Source organism: Lissotriton vulgaris, chromosome 4_1 (genome assembly GCF_964263255.1).
Source record: "Lissotriton vulgaris chromosome 4_1, aLisVul1.2, whole genome shotgun sequence".
Taxonomy (NCBI): Eukaryota; Metazoa; Chordata; class Amphibia; order Caudata; family Salamandridae; genus Lissotriton; species Lissotriton vulgaris.
This window is the reverse complement of record NC_141691.1, coordinates 480,047,529-480,068,289: the sequence shown is the minus strand read 5'-3', so window position 1 is coordinate 480,068,289 and position 20,761 is coordinate 480,047,529. Positions and strand designations below refer to the sequence as shown.

Genomic DNA, 20,761 nt, shown 5'->3' with positions numbered 1-20,761 from the left:
AAAACTAAAAGTGTTCTTTGTCTACTATGAACCGTAGGAAAGGCCGTTGGGCAGGCAGGATGGTGATGGTAAAATAAACATCCTGTAAATCCAGCGATACAACCCAGTCATGAAAAAGATTGTCAACAGGCAACTGATCCACTCCCTCGAGGATAAATCCCCCTGGAACCGTCACAATCCGGATTCCACAGCAATCATAGCACCAAAACTGCCCTCATCGCTGCCACAGATGACATCAGGACCCTTATGGACAAGGGCGAACCCAGGGCCCTCATCCTCCTGGATCTCTCGGCCGCCTTCGACACCATCTGACACCACATCCTACACACACGCCTACACGACGCAGGAATACGCGACAAGTCTCTGGACTGGACCTCCTCCTTCCTCACCGAGAGTACCCAGAGGATCCGCCACCCTCCTTTTCGTTCCGAAGCCACCAAGATAATTTTCGGCATAGCCCAGGGATCGTCCCGCAGCCGCACACTTTTCAACATCTACATGGCACTGCTCGCACAACCTCAACATAGTTTCCTACGCCGATGACACAACTGATCCTCTCACTCACTAAAAACCCTGCCACTGCCAAAACCAACCTCCACGAAGGAATGAAGGCCATCGCCAGCTGGATGCAGACTGGCCGGCTCAGACTTAACTCGGACAAGACATAGGCCCTCATCCTTGGATCCACTCCCTCTGCCTGGGACGACTCTTGCTGGCCAGCCACCTTGGGAGTCGCACCTACACCCACCGACCACGCTCTCAACCTGGGTTCATCCTGGACTCATCGCTCTCAATGACCCAGCAAGTCAACGCTGTCTCCTCCTCCTGCTTCAACACCCTCCGCAAGATCTACAGATGGATACCCACCGGAACCAGAAGGGCGGTCATACAAGCCCTCGTCAGCAGCAGACTGGACTACGGCAACGCCCTCTACGCAGGGATCATGGTTAAACTCCAGAAGAGACTCCAATACATACAGAACACGCCTCCGCACGACTCATCCTCGACATACACCGCCACACCCACATCACTGCCCACCTGTAAGAACTTTACTGGCTCCCAGTCAACAAGAGGATCTCGTTCAAGCTCCTCACCCATGCTCAGAAATCACTACACAACGCCGGACCAGCATACCTCAACAAGCATCTCACCTTCTACACTCCGAACAACCAGCTTCGCTCCACTGACCTCGCCCTCGCCACCGTCCAACGCATCCGAAGGACCTCCACCGGCGGCAGATCCTTCTCCTACCTCTCCGTCAAGACATGGCACACGCTCCCCACGCAGCTGTGACAGACCCAGGACCTGCTGACCTTCAGGAGACTTCAAGACCTGGCTGCTCGAGCAGTAGCTGCACCCCCACCCCCTCAGCGCCTTGAGACCCTCACAGGTGATTAGTGCACTCCACAAATGAAGGATTGATCGAGTCTCTTGTGTCCATGACAGATAGCACATGTGCTATTTCCACACTGAAATTAGTTAGACGAACGCCTGATGTGTGGTACTTGGCAGGGCTGAGTCAGATGTTATTGGCCTCCAGTGGTGCAGGTGATGGTGTATCCTACCCCCTACCTGCCTGATGGTTGGAGGGCATACTAAAGTAGTTTGGAGGCTGTGAAGGCTTGGGGGCGAACTGGCTCAACCTCTGGCTACCTGCCCCACGTGGTCTGAGAGAACTAAGTCCTCTGCCACAATAAGGATTGAGGGGTATGCTGGCTAGGATGACTGGACACTTGAAGTCCCTTCTGTGGCCAGATGGCATGGGAATATCTGCCCAAGAGGCATGTGGTGTTCATGGACCACAGTACCATGCTGGCGGAAGGGAACATCCTCTTCCCAAAGGTATCCAGCCATTTGGGTTCTCCATCTGGTGGAGTGGAGGGGAATGCGCTGGGATTAACTTTGGAGGTGGAGGAGTGTATCACCAAGCTCTCATGTTGGGTGCTAGGTGAGGAAGCTGGGGGTCCCTTGGGCAAGGCAATGGCGTCAGGAAATTGTTCTAGGTACATGAGCCTCTGTGCAGGGATTGGACCAGGCCCAGAATAGGCAGTCAGTAAGGGCTTCATTGAATGGGAGTAAAGGTTCTCTAGGGGAAACTCCCGGCTGAAGCACCTCTGTCAAGACATTAATCTTGTATGCCACAGAGGGTAGTGCAAGGTCCCCTCCTCCATAGCCACATAAGGGGGGAGAGACTAGGCCAGTGTATAGGGAGGGGTCTAGTCCACTAACATCCAGCAGCCCCTCATACCAACTATCCTCATGCCCTTGTAAGGGCTGGGTTCTACAAGGGTCCATAGACCCCCCCCCCCCAGCCCCATCTGCCCCTAGCATCCAGAAACCCTTAGGGGGGTGATATGTTCGAGCTTTACAAATATGAATTACATTTTAGCAACACACATCTTCAGCTTCCTCTAAATGCACAAAATGGTTAACACTTGCAGGATTAAGTATATAGTCCATAGTTTCCTCTACTAAGGACCAGGAGTGATTCCTCAAAGGGGCAGCTAGTGATTTCATAACAGTATTTCAGCAGTTTAAACTTCTAGCATCCCTGTCCAGTTCACAACGTACAGGGATGTATCACGAACTGTGGAGCAACAGCCTTTGGCATGTGTTAGAGCCTTAATATTATCAAAGGTCACTACTTGATGTCCAAAGAACATTCCTCTATAACACTTGCTTAGTCTAGGTCTTAAGACCCCCATTAACAAAATACATGAGGGTTATCCGATCTCCTACTTATAATAAGGGAGAAACAGCCATATAAAACACATTCTAGTGAGAGCAAGTCAGTCAATCAAATAATGTATTAGCATAGCAGCCAAAATCCAAATAGGCAAATACATTCTAACTCAAAGCAATTGCCCAGTGAAGGTTGTTCAATTCAAAATGTTCAGAGTGGCTCATTAGTCTGACTGATGATACTTCTGGAAGTTGAAACAGTCAATATATATTCATCCTAGTACCGAAAACAGGTGCAGGTTTTGTTTGTGAACTCTTCCGTCTGTGTACAGGCCGCATGGCAGATCCGGAGATGTAAAGGCTCGGGCAGCTTCATCCATTTTCACCATTCGATTGCGACAGTGCACGGTATCGCCCACAATACACAATATTGTTTTATTGTTGACTTGCCCAAGGTTTGTGATCTGACTCAACAATCCTTACATACTAGACAAATGGGTGAAAGTCCAAAAGACAACTGACCGGTTCTAGATCTACGATCTGATAAATCACAGCATGGCACGTGTTTCTCACAGAGGTCAGTCAGATCAACTCTAGAGTTAAATAAGCATCGGTAAATGCATTAGGTTTCGCGTATGTGAGTAATAGTTTTTTTGTTGTAAGTAGTAGCTTGCCGAGTAGTTGTACAATATAAGTTACAGTACGTCTTGACTTATGTATAAAAAGGCAATATATTGTGCATTTACTAGTGGTATAGTGCGGGTAAGAAATAGCAACATGTTGAAAAATTAAAGCGGGAAATAATAGAATTAATGGATTTAATAGCAATAATATGTGTTTAGAGGAGTTCTGACCACTTTTGGCCCAGTGCAACTCCACCATTCAAATCATACCTCTGTTTGCAAGGCAACTGCACATGTGGCTGCTTATTTAGTAGTTAAATTTAGCAATATTCTGCATTTAGTGGGGTGAATAGAGCGTTTTGCCCTAGTGCCACTGTAACTGCAGCACTATCCAAATAAAGTTCCTTTTAACTGCAAGATAACCGAAATAGTGTCTGCCTGTATAGTAGTAAAATATAGCAATATAAGGCGCTTAGAGAAGTTCTGACAACTTTGGGGCCTTGTGCCACTGCACCTGCTGCACCATTCAAATCATAACGCTGTTGTCTGCAAGTTAACTGCACTTGCGACTGCCTGTTTAGTTTAAAATGTTAGCAATAATCCAAGTTTAGTGGGGTCCCTAGAGCTTTTGGCCCCAGTGCCACTGCACCTGCTGCACCATTCAAATAAAGTCCCTTTTAACTGCAAGGTAACTGCAAACAATTGTGACTGCCTGTTTAGTAGTCAACTATAGCAATATTTAGTGTTTAGAGGAGTTCTGACAACTTTTGAGCCCAATGCTACTTACTGCAACGGCTGCACCATTCAAATCATGCCCGTTGTCTGCAAGTTAGCTGCACTTGTGGCTGCCCATTCAGTAGTAAAATATAGCATCGCTTTGTATATTAACTTTATTTTAATCTGCAGAATTTATCACAACATTTAGAAATTGATCATAAAGACCAAATAGAATAAATTGGAGAAAAAAAAATCAAACGTTCTAAGGCTAAAGCATCTGCTTTATACAACTAAGTAATACAAAGCAACCACTCCAGCATACTGTTAGAAGCTGTCTGCCTTTTCCTGGGAAGTGATTTAAATTGGTCAGTGAATGGGACTTAAATAGTGTGAACAGCATAAGTAGAAGTATCGTAAACGGGTGCAGCCAGGGGAAGTTAACAAAACAGAGGATCCACACAAAAGTGAACGAACATAGTATTTCGGCATTGGGAACCGATAAGAGCCCCCTTTTTAAGATGTATTAAACACAAGAGCTTTCACAAGGGCTTAAAGGTGAAACTTAAAAAATGAACACCTGAGTGCTTCAGTAGCATCATCGACCCTGTCGCGAACAGGATAAGAGAGCCGAGTTCAGTGCCTGGAACTACCAACCCCCTGTAAGATTAATTGCTAGACAAGATGGTTTCAGACCAAAACAGGTTTAGTGAGACAAGTCTCGACGGACGAAGACCACGTTCAACTCAGTAAAAATAACCAGTGCATCACAGTATTAAAGGAGGAGCCCTCTGGTAATCCATACATACAGGCAGCCTTTCATCACATAATAAATTAAGCAAATGTGTTTAAAAACTTACTTGCAGAAACTGCTGTGCATTGGAGATGGTGTCCAGGAAGGCCTTGACCTCTGCCTCGTTATGCTTTTTGCCAGTGTACCACGCACAGTCTGAGAACAAAAGTTAGAAGTGAATTCTAGATGGAATAATTACGAAGGAATTAAAGCATTAAAGAGTAACCACTACATAATTAAAGATCAAGAAATCAAACGTTCAGCCCCTACATCCCACCCCCAGGTCATGTTTTAAGGCTCAGAGGAGGAGATAATTTCCTTTAAAAGGGGCAGCCACTGAAACTCTCTGGTCTCTCCCTTTCTTAAAAATACTTTTTTGTTAAACTACAAATTAAAACAACTGTTCCGATATTCTGAATTTGAAACCGCTGTTTTAAATCAAGGAAACAAAAACAAAGTAAATGCATTGGCAATTAACCCAAAACAAAATTTAGCCTTAAGACAGTCGAGAAGCTCCAGAAACCCACGAACCAATAGAAGTCATCTTAATTTCTTTCTTTGAGCTCAAGTTCGATTTAATTTGTTCAGGTTTCTTACAAGTTTTATGAAGATACCTATATTAGAGGCCTAGCCTTACAAGTCACTTGTCCATACCCATGATGAAATCTTCAAATTATGTTCATAAGAACTAAACAGAAGTCCACGCCAAAGAAAGTAGCAGGAAAAACACAAATACGTACGTAAAAATAGAGCTACATACTCTGTCTGTTTGAGTAACTGCTCTGAAGTCAAAACACTATGGCCCTGACATTCACGTTGTTGCTCTGTAAAGAGCAGTTCTGGCTGCATTTACCCCTACTGCAGAGCACGCAAGGTCAACTTGAAGGGGAAATGTGGGCTTTTAGCAACTAAAGAAAGCACATTACAATATGGAGCTGGCTCTGGTATCACAAGCACACAAACATGTCCGAATAGATCAGAAGTGTGCAAAAATGAAAATGCATTGGGTTTGCTTGAATAGAAAAGATTTATGATTTATGCAAATTGGCAATTAACCCAAAACAAAATTTAGCCTTAAGACAGTCGAGAAGCTCCAGAAACCCACGAACCAATAGAAGTCATCTTAATTTCTTTCTTTGAGCTCAAGTTCGATTTCATTTGTTCAGGTTTCTTACAAGTTTTATGAAGATACCTATATTAGAGGCCTAGCCTTACAAGTCACTTGTCCATACCCATGATGAAATCTTCAAATTATGTTCATAAGAACTAAACAGAAGTCCACGCCAAAGAAAGTAGCAGGAAAAACACAAATACGTACGTAAAAATAGAGCTACATACTCTGTCTGTTTGAGTAACTGCTCTGAAGTCAAAACACTATGGCCCTGACATTCACGTTGTTGCTCTGTAAAGAGCAGTTCTGGCTGCATTTACCCCTACTGCAGAGCACGCAAGGTCAACTTGAAGGGGAAATGTGGGCTTTTAGCAACTAAAGAAAGCACATTACAATATGGAGCTGGCTCTGGTATCACAAGCACACAAACATGTCCGAATAGATCAGAAGTGTGCAAAAAATGAAAATGCATTGGGTTTGCTTGAATAGAAAAGATTTATGATTTATGCAAATTAAAAAAGCTAACGGCATTCTGGATTCTTATCATTCAATATAACATGGTAATTAAACTGGTTATCCATTCACCTGAAGATTTCACCCTGCGTGGGAGGGAGGAGGGGGGGGGGGCTTAACGTGCAGATCATTCTACCAATGACCAAGCTAATCACATTCCCAAAAAGCATTCCACAAATAATAAACAGGACAAGACTGCCCATTAACTCCATAAACAAAATCCGGGCTTCCAACATTCACCTATATCGTTGTCCCCTCGGATTCCCCGAAAGCAGGCCGGCGAGCACTTCAAACGCTGCACCGTTGATTGACAGATTGTGCTGCCACACAGTCAAGTCAAGTCAAAATGTATGTTTATTATGACCGTAGTCTTTAAACAAGGCAGTGAGCATAACGCGAAAAGGGGTGTATACAATAGATACCTATACTTATTTTTTAAAATGTTATTCTTTAAAAAGCGATTCTGCATTTCATTTTCAAAAATACAAAGTCCAAACTATAAAATACTATTCACCATAAAAAATTACAAATACCTTAAAACATGTTATAAAAGTTAAAAACCTATTCACTTTTCTTACCATCGTAACAGTTTCTATCATTAAAACTCCATACAGTACTACATTTTTCCCTTGGTTCTCAGTGCACTCTGGGTCACCTTTAAGAATTTCCCTAGGGCAATTGCAACATCAATGAAGGGTTTTTCTGTTAGGAGGCTGGCTGCCTGCATCCTCGTTTTTATTCCATATTTTAGGAAAACCGGGCGCAGCCATAGTTTTCTCTGCTCTAGGAGAAACAGGCAGGCCACACAGGACTATCAGAGGCCCCGTTTTGACATCACTCGTAATCAAGTGTCCACGTCCGTTCATAGTGTTGCATGTTTTAAACTAGTTTTAGCGTACACATTTTCATTAAAGAGTAGGACTTCAAGTAATGATTAATATATTACTATAATAGGTGTTTGCTCAGTAAGAGCAGCTGGGAGCAACATTTAAAAATACAACCATTAAGTACGGAAGCCTATATCATTACCATAAATACTGAGGTGGAAAATTACCAAGTTGTCGGGACTTATTTCCTTCTGTAAACGGGTTTTAGATTCCTCTTTTGCCTATTTTTCAGAAGTTAAATATCGCTTACCCTTCCATCAGCCAAGACAAAAATAAATCACCTGTGGTTCAGAAACCCTGAATAACGTCCTATTTGGAGAGGCATATTTAATAAGCGGGTAGTGTTACCTTAGTTGTAGAATGAGGAACTAGTTTTTCGTACTCAGCACTGTAAATCAGTGGTGTAGGAATTATTCAATTTAATAGTACACAACTAACGGCCCTCGCAAGAATGAGGGCAAAGCGACCCGATAATAATGCCAAATTGTCGCAGAGTGCTTAACCTGGAGTCTTCTTCCCAGAAGAGTACAGTTGAAAAGCATTAACTGCATACAATATTTGTGGATTGCCTTCTCTAGCAGGAAATGCTGCAGTACTGAGCAGCACACAGGGAAGATCATCCACATACAGGAACACAGGTGAGAGGATAAAACCTGCTCTTAAGTGAAACTATCTGGAAAAAAGTTATTTACACATTTCATGTGTTCTGGTTCAGTTGTGTGCATTTCAATTACAGTCATCGGTCGCTAGTCTTTCAATTTGGACCACATCCTAGGGCCTATCTGGCTCAGATAGTTTCAAAAACAACAAAACTGCCCTGGATGCTAGGCCCGGAGATGCAGAGGGAGGCTGTTGCATATTTTGGGTTTGATATAGGAGAAGGCTAGGCCACCCGTTCTAGATTTGCTGATATGTGGTGTGTGTGAGAGATAGAGTGAGGCTGAGCGTTGGTTTCTGGTGGGTTGGTGGAAGTGAAGGGCGCAATTGCGGTATGCTGGCCCGTGTTGTGTGAGGAGTTTAAATTAGCAGCATTTGTGAATTGGTAACCAGTGGAGTTTTTGGAGGTGTGGCGTGAAGTGTGTGCGCGCCATAGAAGGCCCAAGATGAGTCTGGCTGTGGCATTCTGGAATCCTGTACTAAACCGGATATCGGAGTCTTTTTCGAACACAAATTTGGATATTTGTTATCAGTATATCTTTTTTATCTTTAATAAGATAATGGGCAGTAATTTAAGAACTTCATTTCTCTTTTTCAGATTTGTTTAGTCACCACGTTTTCTACATTGGATTAACCATTTATATACTATTACATGAGGTTATTTGTTTAGCTTTATTCAATATTAATTTGCCATCAAAAGTTTATTTAAATCCCCCTACTTCAGGTGAGAAACAGGATGTTCAAGTCAAGTCAAAATTAACTTTATTCGGCTAATTAAAGCCCTAAATGTACAACCACAAAAAAAGAAAAAAAAAAGCGGGACATACAAACATTATGTAAAAATTGGTAAGATTTTCGCCCCTTTCCAAGAGTCCGGGATCCTTGCCCCTTTAGCGATGGCATTAACGAGCATAGTTATATAGGGAACCCAAATATGTAAATTAATTTAAAAAAGGTCTGCCGGAATTGCATCCATCCCTGGGGCTTTCCCTGATTGTACTATACTGAGGGCCTGCTCTGTGTCAGAGATGGTAAAAACAAGCGTGGGGCTAGAGCTGGAAGGCTAGAATACTCCCTTCACCTGCTCTGTATGGTGATCTATATTTAAAGCCCTAAACTGGGATGAGTAGAAGGCCACCCATTCATCAGGAGAGACATAATTGACTGGAATTCGTGAGTCTGGATTCATACCCCACTTTACAATTTCCCAAAACTTAATTTGGTTGGATGATTGACACGCCAAGAGGAGCTCGGACCAGTGATGCTCATCCCACTCTTTCTTCGCGGCCAATTGAGCTCTTTTATATGTTTGCCGCGCCAACTTAATGTCACCAGTGACTCGAGATTTTATCGCTCTGATCAGACTGCAGTGCGCTACCCTGCAACTCTTATTATACCATTTATTTTGGGTGCCTAGTGCCTTTTCTTTCCTTGGATTTGCCGGTTGCGTTAGAAGGGTTTTAAGTTTCGAGAAGCACTGATCATGCAGGTCACTAATCTGAGGGATAGCCCCCGGGAGAGATGGGAGAGCTTTCATGACATTCAATGTTACCGAGACTTCCTTCTCTATGTCATTTATTAAGGAGGGATCTTAGACTACCCTGGACCATCTAACCCTTCTTCTGTCATTGGTCAAAATAGCCTCTGACGTTAGACAAGGGTTTTTAGGAGGCCCGCCCCGATCGCCTGGAAGCTTCAAGCTTAACGAAAGGGGGTTGTGATCACTCTCTGGGCGAACTAAAACCTCCATGTCAATCACCAGAGATCAAAATTCTATTTTGACTAAAATATAATCTATTCGACTCTTGCTGATCCCGTTATTGAAGGTGGGATGCCCTGCCTTGTCGGAGGTCGTGTGCCCATTTACTGCTCGCAGACCCCACTCCAGACAGCCCTAGCCAGAGGAGTGCCGCTTCAGTAGCCTTCACACCCTTGTTTAAAAATAAAGGCGGGAGAACCCAAACAGCGTCTTCATCTGCCCCCAGATCGTTACCCACACTAAACAAGGGTTCAAACGAGCAATTTAAGTCCCCGGCTACGAGGATAAATTTATCTCTACCTGTTGCCTCGAGAAGCAGATCTAAATCGTCCATGATGGCTGGCCTACGACCTCCTGGACGTCCTCGGGCATAAATATTTATGACTACAATATCCTGTTTGTTGGCCCTACTAAGCTTTATTCCTAGTAGGTCAGGGTTGGCCACTGAAATTTCTGAAGGTCTATACCCAGTGGACTGCCTCACCCAAACCACTAAACCTCCTGAGGCTCTGGCCTTAGGACCATGGATCACTGGCTTGAAAAAATTAAGATATCCTGCCCGATATATGGGGTCAGGGGCCCAGATCTCCTGAAGGATGACAATATCAAAGGTGTCGATAAAAACTGCCCAATCCTCTGAGTCTATTCGACCCTTTAATCCCGCAATATTCCAGGAAACGACCTTGAGCGACCCAACCTGATTAAGAGATGTGTTCGGCTCTAATACACACAAATCCTCCTCTATTGTTACATTCATTCTGGAAAGGGAGCTAGGTGTCTGATTAGGAGCTATAGGACTTGCAGTATCACTCTTTTTCCCTATGGAACCCTCATTAAAACACTGTTTTAGGTTGTATACCCCCAAATTGGTACCTTCGGCTTCTCTACAAAGGCTTTCTAACCCTCTGTCGGATTCCAGTCAGTCAATACCCTCCAGGCCAGACAGATTCAAACCGGTTTGACAGACAGGGATAGAAGGGGGAGTGGGGTATCCTCTCTGCCAAATTCCTCTGTACCATGTTCCTCCCTACAGATCTATGCATTGGGAAACTATTGAGACAAGGTACACTATGTCTTTTGGGATAAAAATAATTCAAACCCATGGATTGCACATCCCCCATCCTCCCAAACCTGGCCTCCCTACGAATATATTCTACCAACCAGGGGTCCCGAAAGTTTATAAGAATGCAATCGCCCTCTAAATCCTTTGTACAATAACCCACCCAATCAACTCTACGAACAGTCAAAATCTTAGTTGAAGAGGAGGGTGGGAGGGGACGATTTTTATTCAACCAAAAGGCGACCTTATTCATAAGATCGCCATGGGATTCAGAATGACCATCCCTTAGGGGTGCAACACCTGTAAGCACAATAGTATAAGGCGTAGCATCAATTGGTAGGTCCGCTGGCGGGGGTCCCCTTTTGATAACTTTCCTTGGGAGTTGTGTAGTATTAGCCTTAACACGCCGAGCAGCAGCACCAGAGCTCCCTATAAGCTGGGAGGGAGGTTTAGGCTCGCCCTTCCTGGAGGTCTGGGCCTGCATATTGGTTGCTGGTTTAGAGGAGCTTGGCTGTGGCAGGCCATTGGATTTGGAGCTAGCCTTCTTATGTAATGGAGCATGGGCCACGGTGGTCGAGGATGAATTGGGGGCAATATTTGATTTTAAATTACTGCCATTGGGTCCCAACCCGTTAGAATTAGTATCGGACTGCCTGACGGATGAGGGAGCCTGAGTGATTATAAGATTATTTCCCTGGGACTTGGTGTTACCAGAGATGGCAGGAGCCAGCGGTACTGCGTGCTCGTTCACCAATTTTTTAAGTAAACAGGAATGGGCAGTTGCAAGATTCTCAAGGCCATCTAATTTTAAATTCATCAGTCTGGTTCTTTCTAGCACCGGCAACAGGAGTGTCTTAAATAAGACTTCAATTTTTGCCAGTATGTCGATATCACTACTGCTCGTGCTTATTGGGCATAGATACGGAAACCCTGATAGAGCAATGGGAGAAGTGACATGACCACTAGGAAGCAGGGGGTACTGAGAGCCACTGGTTGAATCGTGGTTATTAGCGGGCTGAGCTGGGCAAACTGTTTTTGGTATTTTTGACACACCCCCTCTCTGCCGTCCCTTGTTTCGCTTCCTCTTACTGGGGGGATTACTCTCCGGGGAGTCCTCTTCAGAGGACGAGACTAGTAATGAAGGGCTGTCTGACAGCACACTACCTTCCACCCTACTCCCTATTGTATCGACGATATTAGAGTCGATACTACAATGCAACAAAGAGGGACCTTCAGCTTCGCAGTGAACATCCACTAAGACAGGAACCATATTAGAACTTGGAGAAAGTGATGATGGGGGTAACGGGCTAATTACAGAAGCAATAGGCCCCAGAGAAGAACGTTTCCCACTAATGAGGTTTATTGATAGCCTTTTCTCTACAAAGGCTATCTCCTTCTCCAAAATTCCCGTAGCCTTGATAATAAAAGCATCCAATGGGCCAGAAACCGCCCCTTTAGAAGTCTGCAGGATAACAGAGCGGTCCTTACCCGAGCGTAAGGACATACTTAGGGCAGGTCAGGCTATACAAACGGTGAATAACACAGCACATATAGCAAAGGTAATAATTGGTTGAGTGAACCGACAACCCACTGTACCTAGTGAAAAAGAAGAAAGGTCCAATGTCCAAGGTCCAGGGGGAGTGGCCCAACCCAACCACGGCCCCGCCCTTGTCCCGGGCTTCTCCCGGGACGCTCCCGCGCCGCGGGGATTAATGCTTGTACTTATGGGTGGGCTGTTAGGCTGATGGTGGGGCGGGGCGAGCAGGGAGAGCGGCCAGGTGTCATGCGGCTCGGGTTACCGGGAGTTGTGGGATGAGAAGTCCGGGACCCGACACTCGCAGCCCTGCGTGCACACAAACACCCACAGAAACAGTCCTGATCTTCAAGAAGGCAGGCACGGCGCTGCGGGACCCGCGGAGCGGGTTCCGCGAGTTGTGAAGGTAAAGCCTTAGAGAGCCAGCGACAGGAACCGCAACATAATCCAAGTGATGTCCCAAGGCTGTTAACGGGCAGAGTCCTTTTCAGGCTGATGGTGGAGCGGGGCGAGCAGGGAGAGCGGCCAGGTGTCAGGCGGCTCGGGTTACCGGGAGTTCTGGGATGTGAAGTCCCGGACCCGACACTCGCAGCCCTGCGTGCACACAAACACCCACAGAAACAGTCCTGATCTTCAAAAAGGCAGGCACGGCGCTGCGGGACCCGTGGAGCGGGTTCCGCGAGTTGTGAAGGTAAAGGCTAAGAGTGCCAGCAAAAGGAACCGCAACAGAATCCAAGTGTCATTCCCAATATTCGCCATAGTACGGAGGTCGATATTTGAAAAATGGGTCATACCACCAGCGGCGTCCAGGATCGGATCATCATGTGGTCCTGACTCTTGGTGCATATATTTAAGTTTATGGTTATTCCTCTGTGCCACACTTCCCCTTGTACGTTTAGCTAACCATTACCTCCCATCAAAGATTTAACGGGCGTGCCGTGCCTTTCCTTGGAGCTCTTTTAGATATGGTAGCGGGGTCACCTTGGGCTAAAAAAGTCAGTTAAAATATGGGTTGGGGGTAGAACCGGGGGTGCAGGGATATCTACTGTCTCCAAGGTTAGATTAACTATCGAGTCCTGAGTTGGACTCTTTTCCGTATTTCGGGCAAGATCCAGATTTTTTAGGTGGCCCACCTCCGGAGCCCTCGATATAGCAGCTGAATCGTCAACTCGTTTCCCATCAGAACTCATAACTGGGATGTCAGAGCATTGACGGAACAGTTTTGTGGTGCGCCCAAGGGAGATTTAGCCATAATTATACCTCCCAAAGATGACCTTTTTTGTCCTGAATAGGTGTCCATGGAGTAGTTTTTCAGTAAGCTGGATTTCATGTGACAAAACTGATTCGGCCCTAGATAGAAACGCATACAAAGTTCCCAAAACCCCACACCCCTACCCATGCTCCTATTGCCTTACGCTTCGTCATAGTCTGTGCCTGGAAATATATGTAGCACAAAATTCTGGGCAGTCACACGTATTAAAAAAGAAATTATAACCTTATGTAGCAGCTGATAACCGGAATGCCTCCGGCAACTAAGAGGGGTGGCCCAGCCCTGCCTCGGACGGGCCCGCCCTTGGTCGGGGCGGGATCAGCGTGCGCGTCCTGCGTTGCGGGAGTCTGCAGGCAGTTTTAAAGCGCCCCTGGTGCTGTAGAGTGACTTTCCGGCCTTGCGCGGCCAATAGGAGACCTGGAGGCTGTAGTCAGCAGCAAAACAGCACCGCAGCCAGGAAACAAATCAGGGACCCACGCTGCGAGAGTCTGCAGGCAGTTTTAAAGAGCCCCTCGAGCTGTAGAGTGACGCTGCGGCCGTACGTGGCCGATAGGAGATCTGGAGGCTGTAGCAAGCAGCAAAAGATCACCGCGGCCTGGAAACAAATCAGGGACCCACGCTGCGGGAGTCTGCAGGTAGTTTTAAAGCACACCTGGCGCTGTAGAGTGAAGTTTCAGCCGTGCTCGGCCGATAGGAGAACTGGAGGCAGTAGTCAGCAGCAAAATAGCACCGCAGCCAGGAAACAAATCAAAACTTTATTTCTGTCGTTGGACCATAAAAGTGCAAATAAGCTATATACATTAACTTTTCAGTTCTTAGGAAATGACGGGATGACAGAGTTAAAAAGCCTAAAATACAGTTAGTAAAAATATGCATAGACATTTCAGATCACAGCACTGACTGGGTCGCAGAGTTAAAAAAATCTTAAATAGAATTAATAGAAATAAATACAATATAATCGTATATATAGGTCTAGACATCAAAAACACTAATAAAGTGCAAAAAAGAAACCAATAGGTATCCCTCCGATAGTAAGGGTGAAATAATGCATTGCACACAATTCGAGGGCCCCACAGCAGTCTGATATGTGTCCCATCTACCGTTACTCATTTAATACAGGTCTAAAAAATAGAATACAACGTAGTGATTTCAAGGTAAATACTGAGATACTTAAAGAGGAGATCTCCTGGAAAACCATTACACAACGCAGCCATGATGGAGAGCCCTTATGGGACAAGTAAATCCTTTACAGAATAACTCGGGGGATCTAAAGTTAATGATCATACAATCACCGCAATGGTCCCTTTGCCCTAACCCCAGGCCACTCAATCTCCGCTTAAGCAAAATCTCCCTTGCCATATAATATGGGAACTGTCTCTGCTGAGCTAGCCAGTCCAAACATTTGTTGTTCAACTCTTCCTGGCCTTCCTTCAGATTTTCATGCTCCTCCGAAACCCTAACCAAGTCAAAAACATACAGACAAGAGGCTGGCGGAAGGTCAATCACTGGTTGCTTCTTGGTAAGTGCAGGAGAATTAAGTGTAAATAGGCATCTCTCAGCTCCAGACGGAAGGGGGGGTGGTAGGAGCCTTAATGACTTCTTCGGCTTCAGCAAAATTTCAAACACCCATAACTTCAATCTCCTTGTCATGACTTGGAGTACAATTGTTGGGAGCAGTGAGTCAGTTATTTGCCTCTGACGATTTGTGTTGATACCCATCCCCCTTGAGGTGATTGTTTTGACAATCGGATAGTGGGCTCAAGCACCAGCTGTTCCCTCGGATGTGGGACCAACAGCTTGCATTTGATCACTGTGGCTATGGGTAGCGACAAATATTTTTGCAATGGCTTCCATCCACTTTCACAATAAAGATGGCTACTTGTGCAAAAGGTCTGACTTTCTCAAAGTAAGATTCCATGAGATCAACCACCCAGGGAGGTTCATGCTTTATTCCCCAGGTACTAGGAAGTGGAGGATCCGCTACATTAAGATCAGTACGAGGGATAATGGAGCCCACAGAAGATCGTGGTGCTTAACATACTGTATGGGGTGTTTGGCAGCTAGAGATGACCGACTAGCAACCTCCTTTTGAGCCCATTGGAGGATATGGGCCAGGTTTACCATTCAATCTCTGCTGAAATGATCTCTGTAGCCTTCTAGATCATATTGTTAATGCTGGTGGTCTTTGATAGGGTATGTCCTTTTCAGTTTGCCGATAATCATTTAGCTTGATAGCACAGGGACAATATCTGCAAAATGGTTCTACTGCGGTGTTAAAACTCCAAAGAGACACAAACACTCATGTTAAAAGCCCCAATGTCAGAGAGTGGGCCCAGCATGGCCTCTTTCTGTCCGACGGGCAAGAGCAGGCCCAGGAACGCAGCGCTGCGGGACTGTAGCATGCTTGAAATAGCACTCAGGGCTCAAGTGGTGTCGGGAGGGAATTCTGGGGTCTGTAGTCCCTAGCGGCAGCATGGTAGCAGTAGCTCTCCCCACGATCAGCAAGGTGTTATGCTGACAACACCCCCCCAAACCCCCAGTGAAGCAAGCAACCATGTAAACAGCAAACCAACTGCAGGTGAATCAAAACGCTCATTTTTAATCAATATTTCTAGTTTTGATAGTAGCAAATGCCGCCGGTGATCCAGAGACTTTAATGGAGATATTCAGTGGGGTTCCTAGCATAAACGAAGAACCAAGTTGTGAAGGGGTCCAATTATAGATTGAAAACTACTCTGAACACTAGTTAATTGTCGACAACCTAGTCTTGCTAGTGGTCTTCATTCACATTTTTCAAAGGTTGAAAGTTGATTGCTGCACGGTGATGGCCTAACATAAGGAGTCAATCCTCATTTTTTAGCCAATTTATCATGGTTGCCTTGCCAGTCCGAATAAGCTGAAAGTATCTGGAGGGAAGGACTGATGTGAGTACTAAATGGGACACTAAGGTTTAGCATGTTGATAGGGCATCGCCTTTACTTTGGCTGGGTATATTTGATAATCATATACTCCCAGGGCACTCTGCATGCGGTCATAGAAGCATAAATTGTTATGGAATAACAAAAACAGTTTCTGAAAAGCATCAATCCTTTAACATGACCTCCTCCTGGCAGTAGGTTACTCCAACCCACACCGTTCATCTTCCAATAAATTTTGGTTAAGGCCACATGTTCAGCAACAAACGAGGGACAATAAAACTGCAATATGTCGGTCAGAACAGGGACAAGAGAACCAGGCCAAGACATGCTCGGTCTGGCTGCGGAAGAAGTACTGTATTGAAACAGCAGGCATTTTCTGAAGAGTAAAATTGGTCTTTCTCCTCTAAATATAACCGTTGTACTCCATGTAGCCTACACAACTCTGAGAAATCATACCCTCTACTGATAAAGAGAGGACACTTGGTATCAATTAGATCCAGATTACGGCAGATGCCACAACTTGACTGGAAATTGAACAGGACTTTGTGACATGAATTAGCTCTTGTTATGCCGCCAGTCGTTAACATTGTGGTAGATATGAGGTTCCACAGAGCACCTTCAGTCATCCTTATTCAGATTTTGAACAAATTGATGATGGACAGTAGTCCATATTTTATATCTTCTCAAATGCTTTCCTCTTGTTTTATCTAAACGAGATAAGGGCAACAACTGTTTCCTTTAGAAACCCTATAGTAAGCAGAGCCGGGTAAGATCATACGTTACCCAAAACTGTTAATCGTTTTTTTATTTTAGTTATTAGCAGCCAATGGTTTGTCATGGAAGCTTCAGAAAACCTAGCCCAGGTGCCAATGGACTTTCCATTAACGATGCCTCCACACTGAACAAAAAGCTGATTGAGCTAATCTTGACAATTTAGGAAGAAGGATTTAAAGTTGGGAGTAAATACAAGATCCCCACTGCTGTAGCCATAATACATTTCAGGAAGAATACATAAGCTATTGTTCAGACGTTGAATATGTATCCACATTTTGCTGCTTTGGGGTTAAAAGGTCAAGAAGGCACCTCTCCTTCAAGTAAGGTAGCAGGAACCAACAACACCTGCTCTTCAATGAAGAGAAAGGGTGTCATGTTATTATGTAGTCACAGGAATATTACCTTGAACTCAATTTACCAACTCCGAGAAATAGAGGAGATAAAATAGACATCATGCCATCATATATTACTTTTTTTGTCAAATTAGCTGCACAGTCTGCCTGCACTTCACCCTCTGAAAACACGGGTGCAGCAGCACTGTCTTTAATAAAAGATGGACACATATATGGGGAATTACAGTGAAGTATTAAAGCAGTACACTTATACAGACTGGAAACAGAAATTAAACTTGAGAAATGGGTTATCTGGTCCAAATACAGAAAAAAACTCACCAGTTGAAAATCTGATTGAAGGAGATCAGTCCTTACGAGAGTGCCAAATTATTCCAGAGGAACAGAAACAAAGCAGGATTCATCATAGCTTCAGAGAATGAAATATGTAATGACCGATGCTGTGTGAATCAAAGGCTGAAAAACAACCTTTGGCAGCAGTGACATTTCAAATGGAATGGTAATACTAGAACAATGTGTCCTTTTCTTTCCTTTCCCCCTTATCCTCCTTCATACGTTTTGATGGTTTCCTAGAACAAGGAGTAATCTCTCAAAGCAGATTCTGCTCATGGACGGCTCTAAAATGTTAAAGCAATAGTATTCTTATTAGACATATTTCTTTTGGTCCTGCCTGTCTGCACATTCTGAACCCATCAGAATGGGGAGCAGAAGAGATCAGTGACAGAGCGCCTATGATTGACATCTTAGTTTTTCAGCATGGACAATGAGTGTTTAGAATACATCTATCTATATTTGTTTATATAGTATTTTTTTTACAAATTGCACCTTTATAGCACTGACATTTTTCAGAACTCAAAATGTCCAAGTGTTTCTTTAGCTCTTCACATATGCAAATAATCAGTCTTTTGTGGCACAATCAGTCTTGGCAGATGGGTACAGAGAGCTAGGGTAATTGGTAATTTACACAGGATCTTCCAAAGTGTTCAAGTACTAAGGCGAGGAGGATTAGAAACCACTTCTTCAATCAATATAGGAATTAGGCCACATCCTTCCCAGACCACATGCAAAACAATTGTTACAGAAGCCTACACATCTCACGAAATAGATCAATAACAATTTCATACCATCATGCAGAACTTGGGCCATCCAGTAATTAAGCCGCAGCAAAGCAGAATCATCTTTGACACAGTTAATGTAGTGAAGCAACATGGGATTCCTCAACACAGCGCCCATCTGAGAAGGAAACTGAAAGAAACCAGAAAATATGAGTGCAGCTGCACACAAAAATGAATAAAGAATTCAATCCCTTCTCAGAGAAAGTCGAAGACTAGATCTTTTGTAGAGTTCTCTACTACTAAATATTGCTCACTTGTGACAAGCGGATAATGCTCGAAAAAGGCAAACAAATTCACCACTGAGCTTGCACTTGTCCAGGCCATGCAAATAAAAGACACACTGTTCAGATATGGAGGAGGCACATAGGTAAAGAGGTTGTGAATGATTATACGTAGACAATAAATAAATCTGGCAGTTGATCGGGCAGGAGAGTGAGAAGATGGGAGGGGAATTGGTGACGGTTAACATTTTCATAATGCCAGAGGTAGAGTAAAAAAACACCTCACTGCTTCATGAACCGCCATACTTTTCCATCTTCTGTCTACATCTTTGCTGCACTGTGGACTCAAATCCGGCACCCAGTGGGAGGTGCTCCACATGTTTTGCCTGATCGGGTTGTTTCTAAATCTTAAGTATATTCTCACCTAGATTCTGGGGTCACTGCTACTCTACAGACTTTCATGAGAGCAGCAGTTATTGCCAACCAGCAGCAGCATAAGATTATTTCATTTCCTCCCTTGGGGGGAAGTGTAATGGCCCTCAAGGCAACATTTTATGAGTTCAATCACACAGAAACCCTGAATGTTAAGTAGTTTGTTTGCACATTTTGATATCGCTATCTATATATATCTATATCTATATATCTATATATCTATATATCTATATATCTATATATATATATATATATATATATATATATATATATATATATATATATATATATATATATATATATATATATATACCAGGAATCTTCACAACCTCCATCACTGCGGGGAAATGAAGAGACGGACCCCACGGCATCAGGCAAATCTTTCACGGGCGACTCGTTACGAGCATCCACGTGCTCTTGATATATATATATATATATATATATATATATATATATATATATATATATATATATACTACTATTATAAAGAGAGAACTTGCACCTTTTGGCCAGGTAAACTCGGGAACCACAGCACCAATCACAACACCCAATACAGCGTTGGAAAGGGCAGTTGCAGCAGAAGGACATAGGCTATGCAGACGCCCACCATATACATTTAAAAGGTAAAAGAACCGTGCCAGCAAAGTAGTCCCTTGTGGGCGTGTCTGCATTGTGCTGTGGGTGTGTGCTGGGGGCGTGACAATCACTGGGGGCATTCCGTCACAAGTGTTGTTTTTTCTTCCCAGGTTCTATACATTCCTGCTCCCTTTAAATAGTAATTCAGTGGAGGTCCCATTCTCTTAGAACCACCCCAAGCACAGTTATGGGCAAAAATACAACTAAAAGGCCATGCAAAGCATTATGGGATAAGCTTAGCATAATTTTTAGCATTCATGAAAGAGTTTCAATGTTTTGGAATTTTACTCATCAGGGACATCTTGGGACGACGGGGTGAACTGCAGCTTGATGTATAATATTTTAAATGCTATTGCATTTGCATCATCAGGGACATCTAATTTCTAATTTAAAATATTTCTAGAGCGCAACGTACACCTTGCGGTTTCTTGGCGCTGGGGGGATTGGCAACTGAGGGAAAGAGGCCAGAAGAAAGGATAAGAGAAGGTATTGAGAGAGTTAAGAGTTAAGAGGGGAAGGCCTGGCTGAAGAGGAACGTTTTCAGATCTCTACGAAAGGGGAGGTACTGAGTGGCAGTGCGGAGGTGGTCAGGAAGTGAGTTCCAGAAGGTTGGAGCCAGGGTGGAAAAGCAGGCCCGCCCCACTTTTTGCGTGTGAAGCGAGGGGTCTGAAGAAGGGACTTGGAGGAAGACCGAAGTTATCTTGCAGGTACA

General features: G+C 44.3%; 1 protein-coding gene across 2 annotated transcripts in view; it reads right to left on the bottom strand.

Annotated features, from left to right (window-relative positions):
• CENPI (centromere protein I) overlaps positions 1 to 20,761 on the bottom strand; it is a 508,210-nt gene that overhangs the window by 206,158 nt on the left and 281,291 nt on the right. For both annotated transcript variants that reach the window (XM_086964635.1, XM_086964636.1), the window contains exons 11-12: positions 18,770 to 18,890; positions 4,880 to 4,968 (exon numbers count right to left, since the gene is read on the bottom strand). In XM_086964635.1, the coding sequence (XP_086820761.1) occupies positions 4,880 to 4,968; positions 18,770 to 18,890 (210 nt within the window). The remainder of the gene's footprint in view (positions 1 to 4,879; positions 4,969 to 18,769; positions 18,891 to 20,761) is intronic.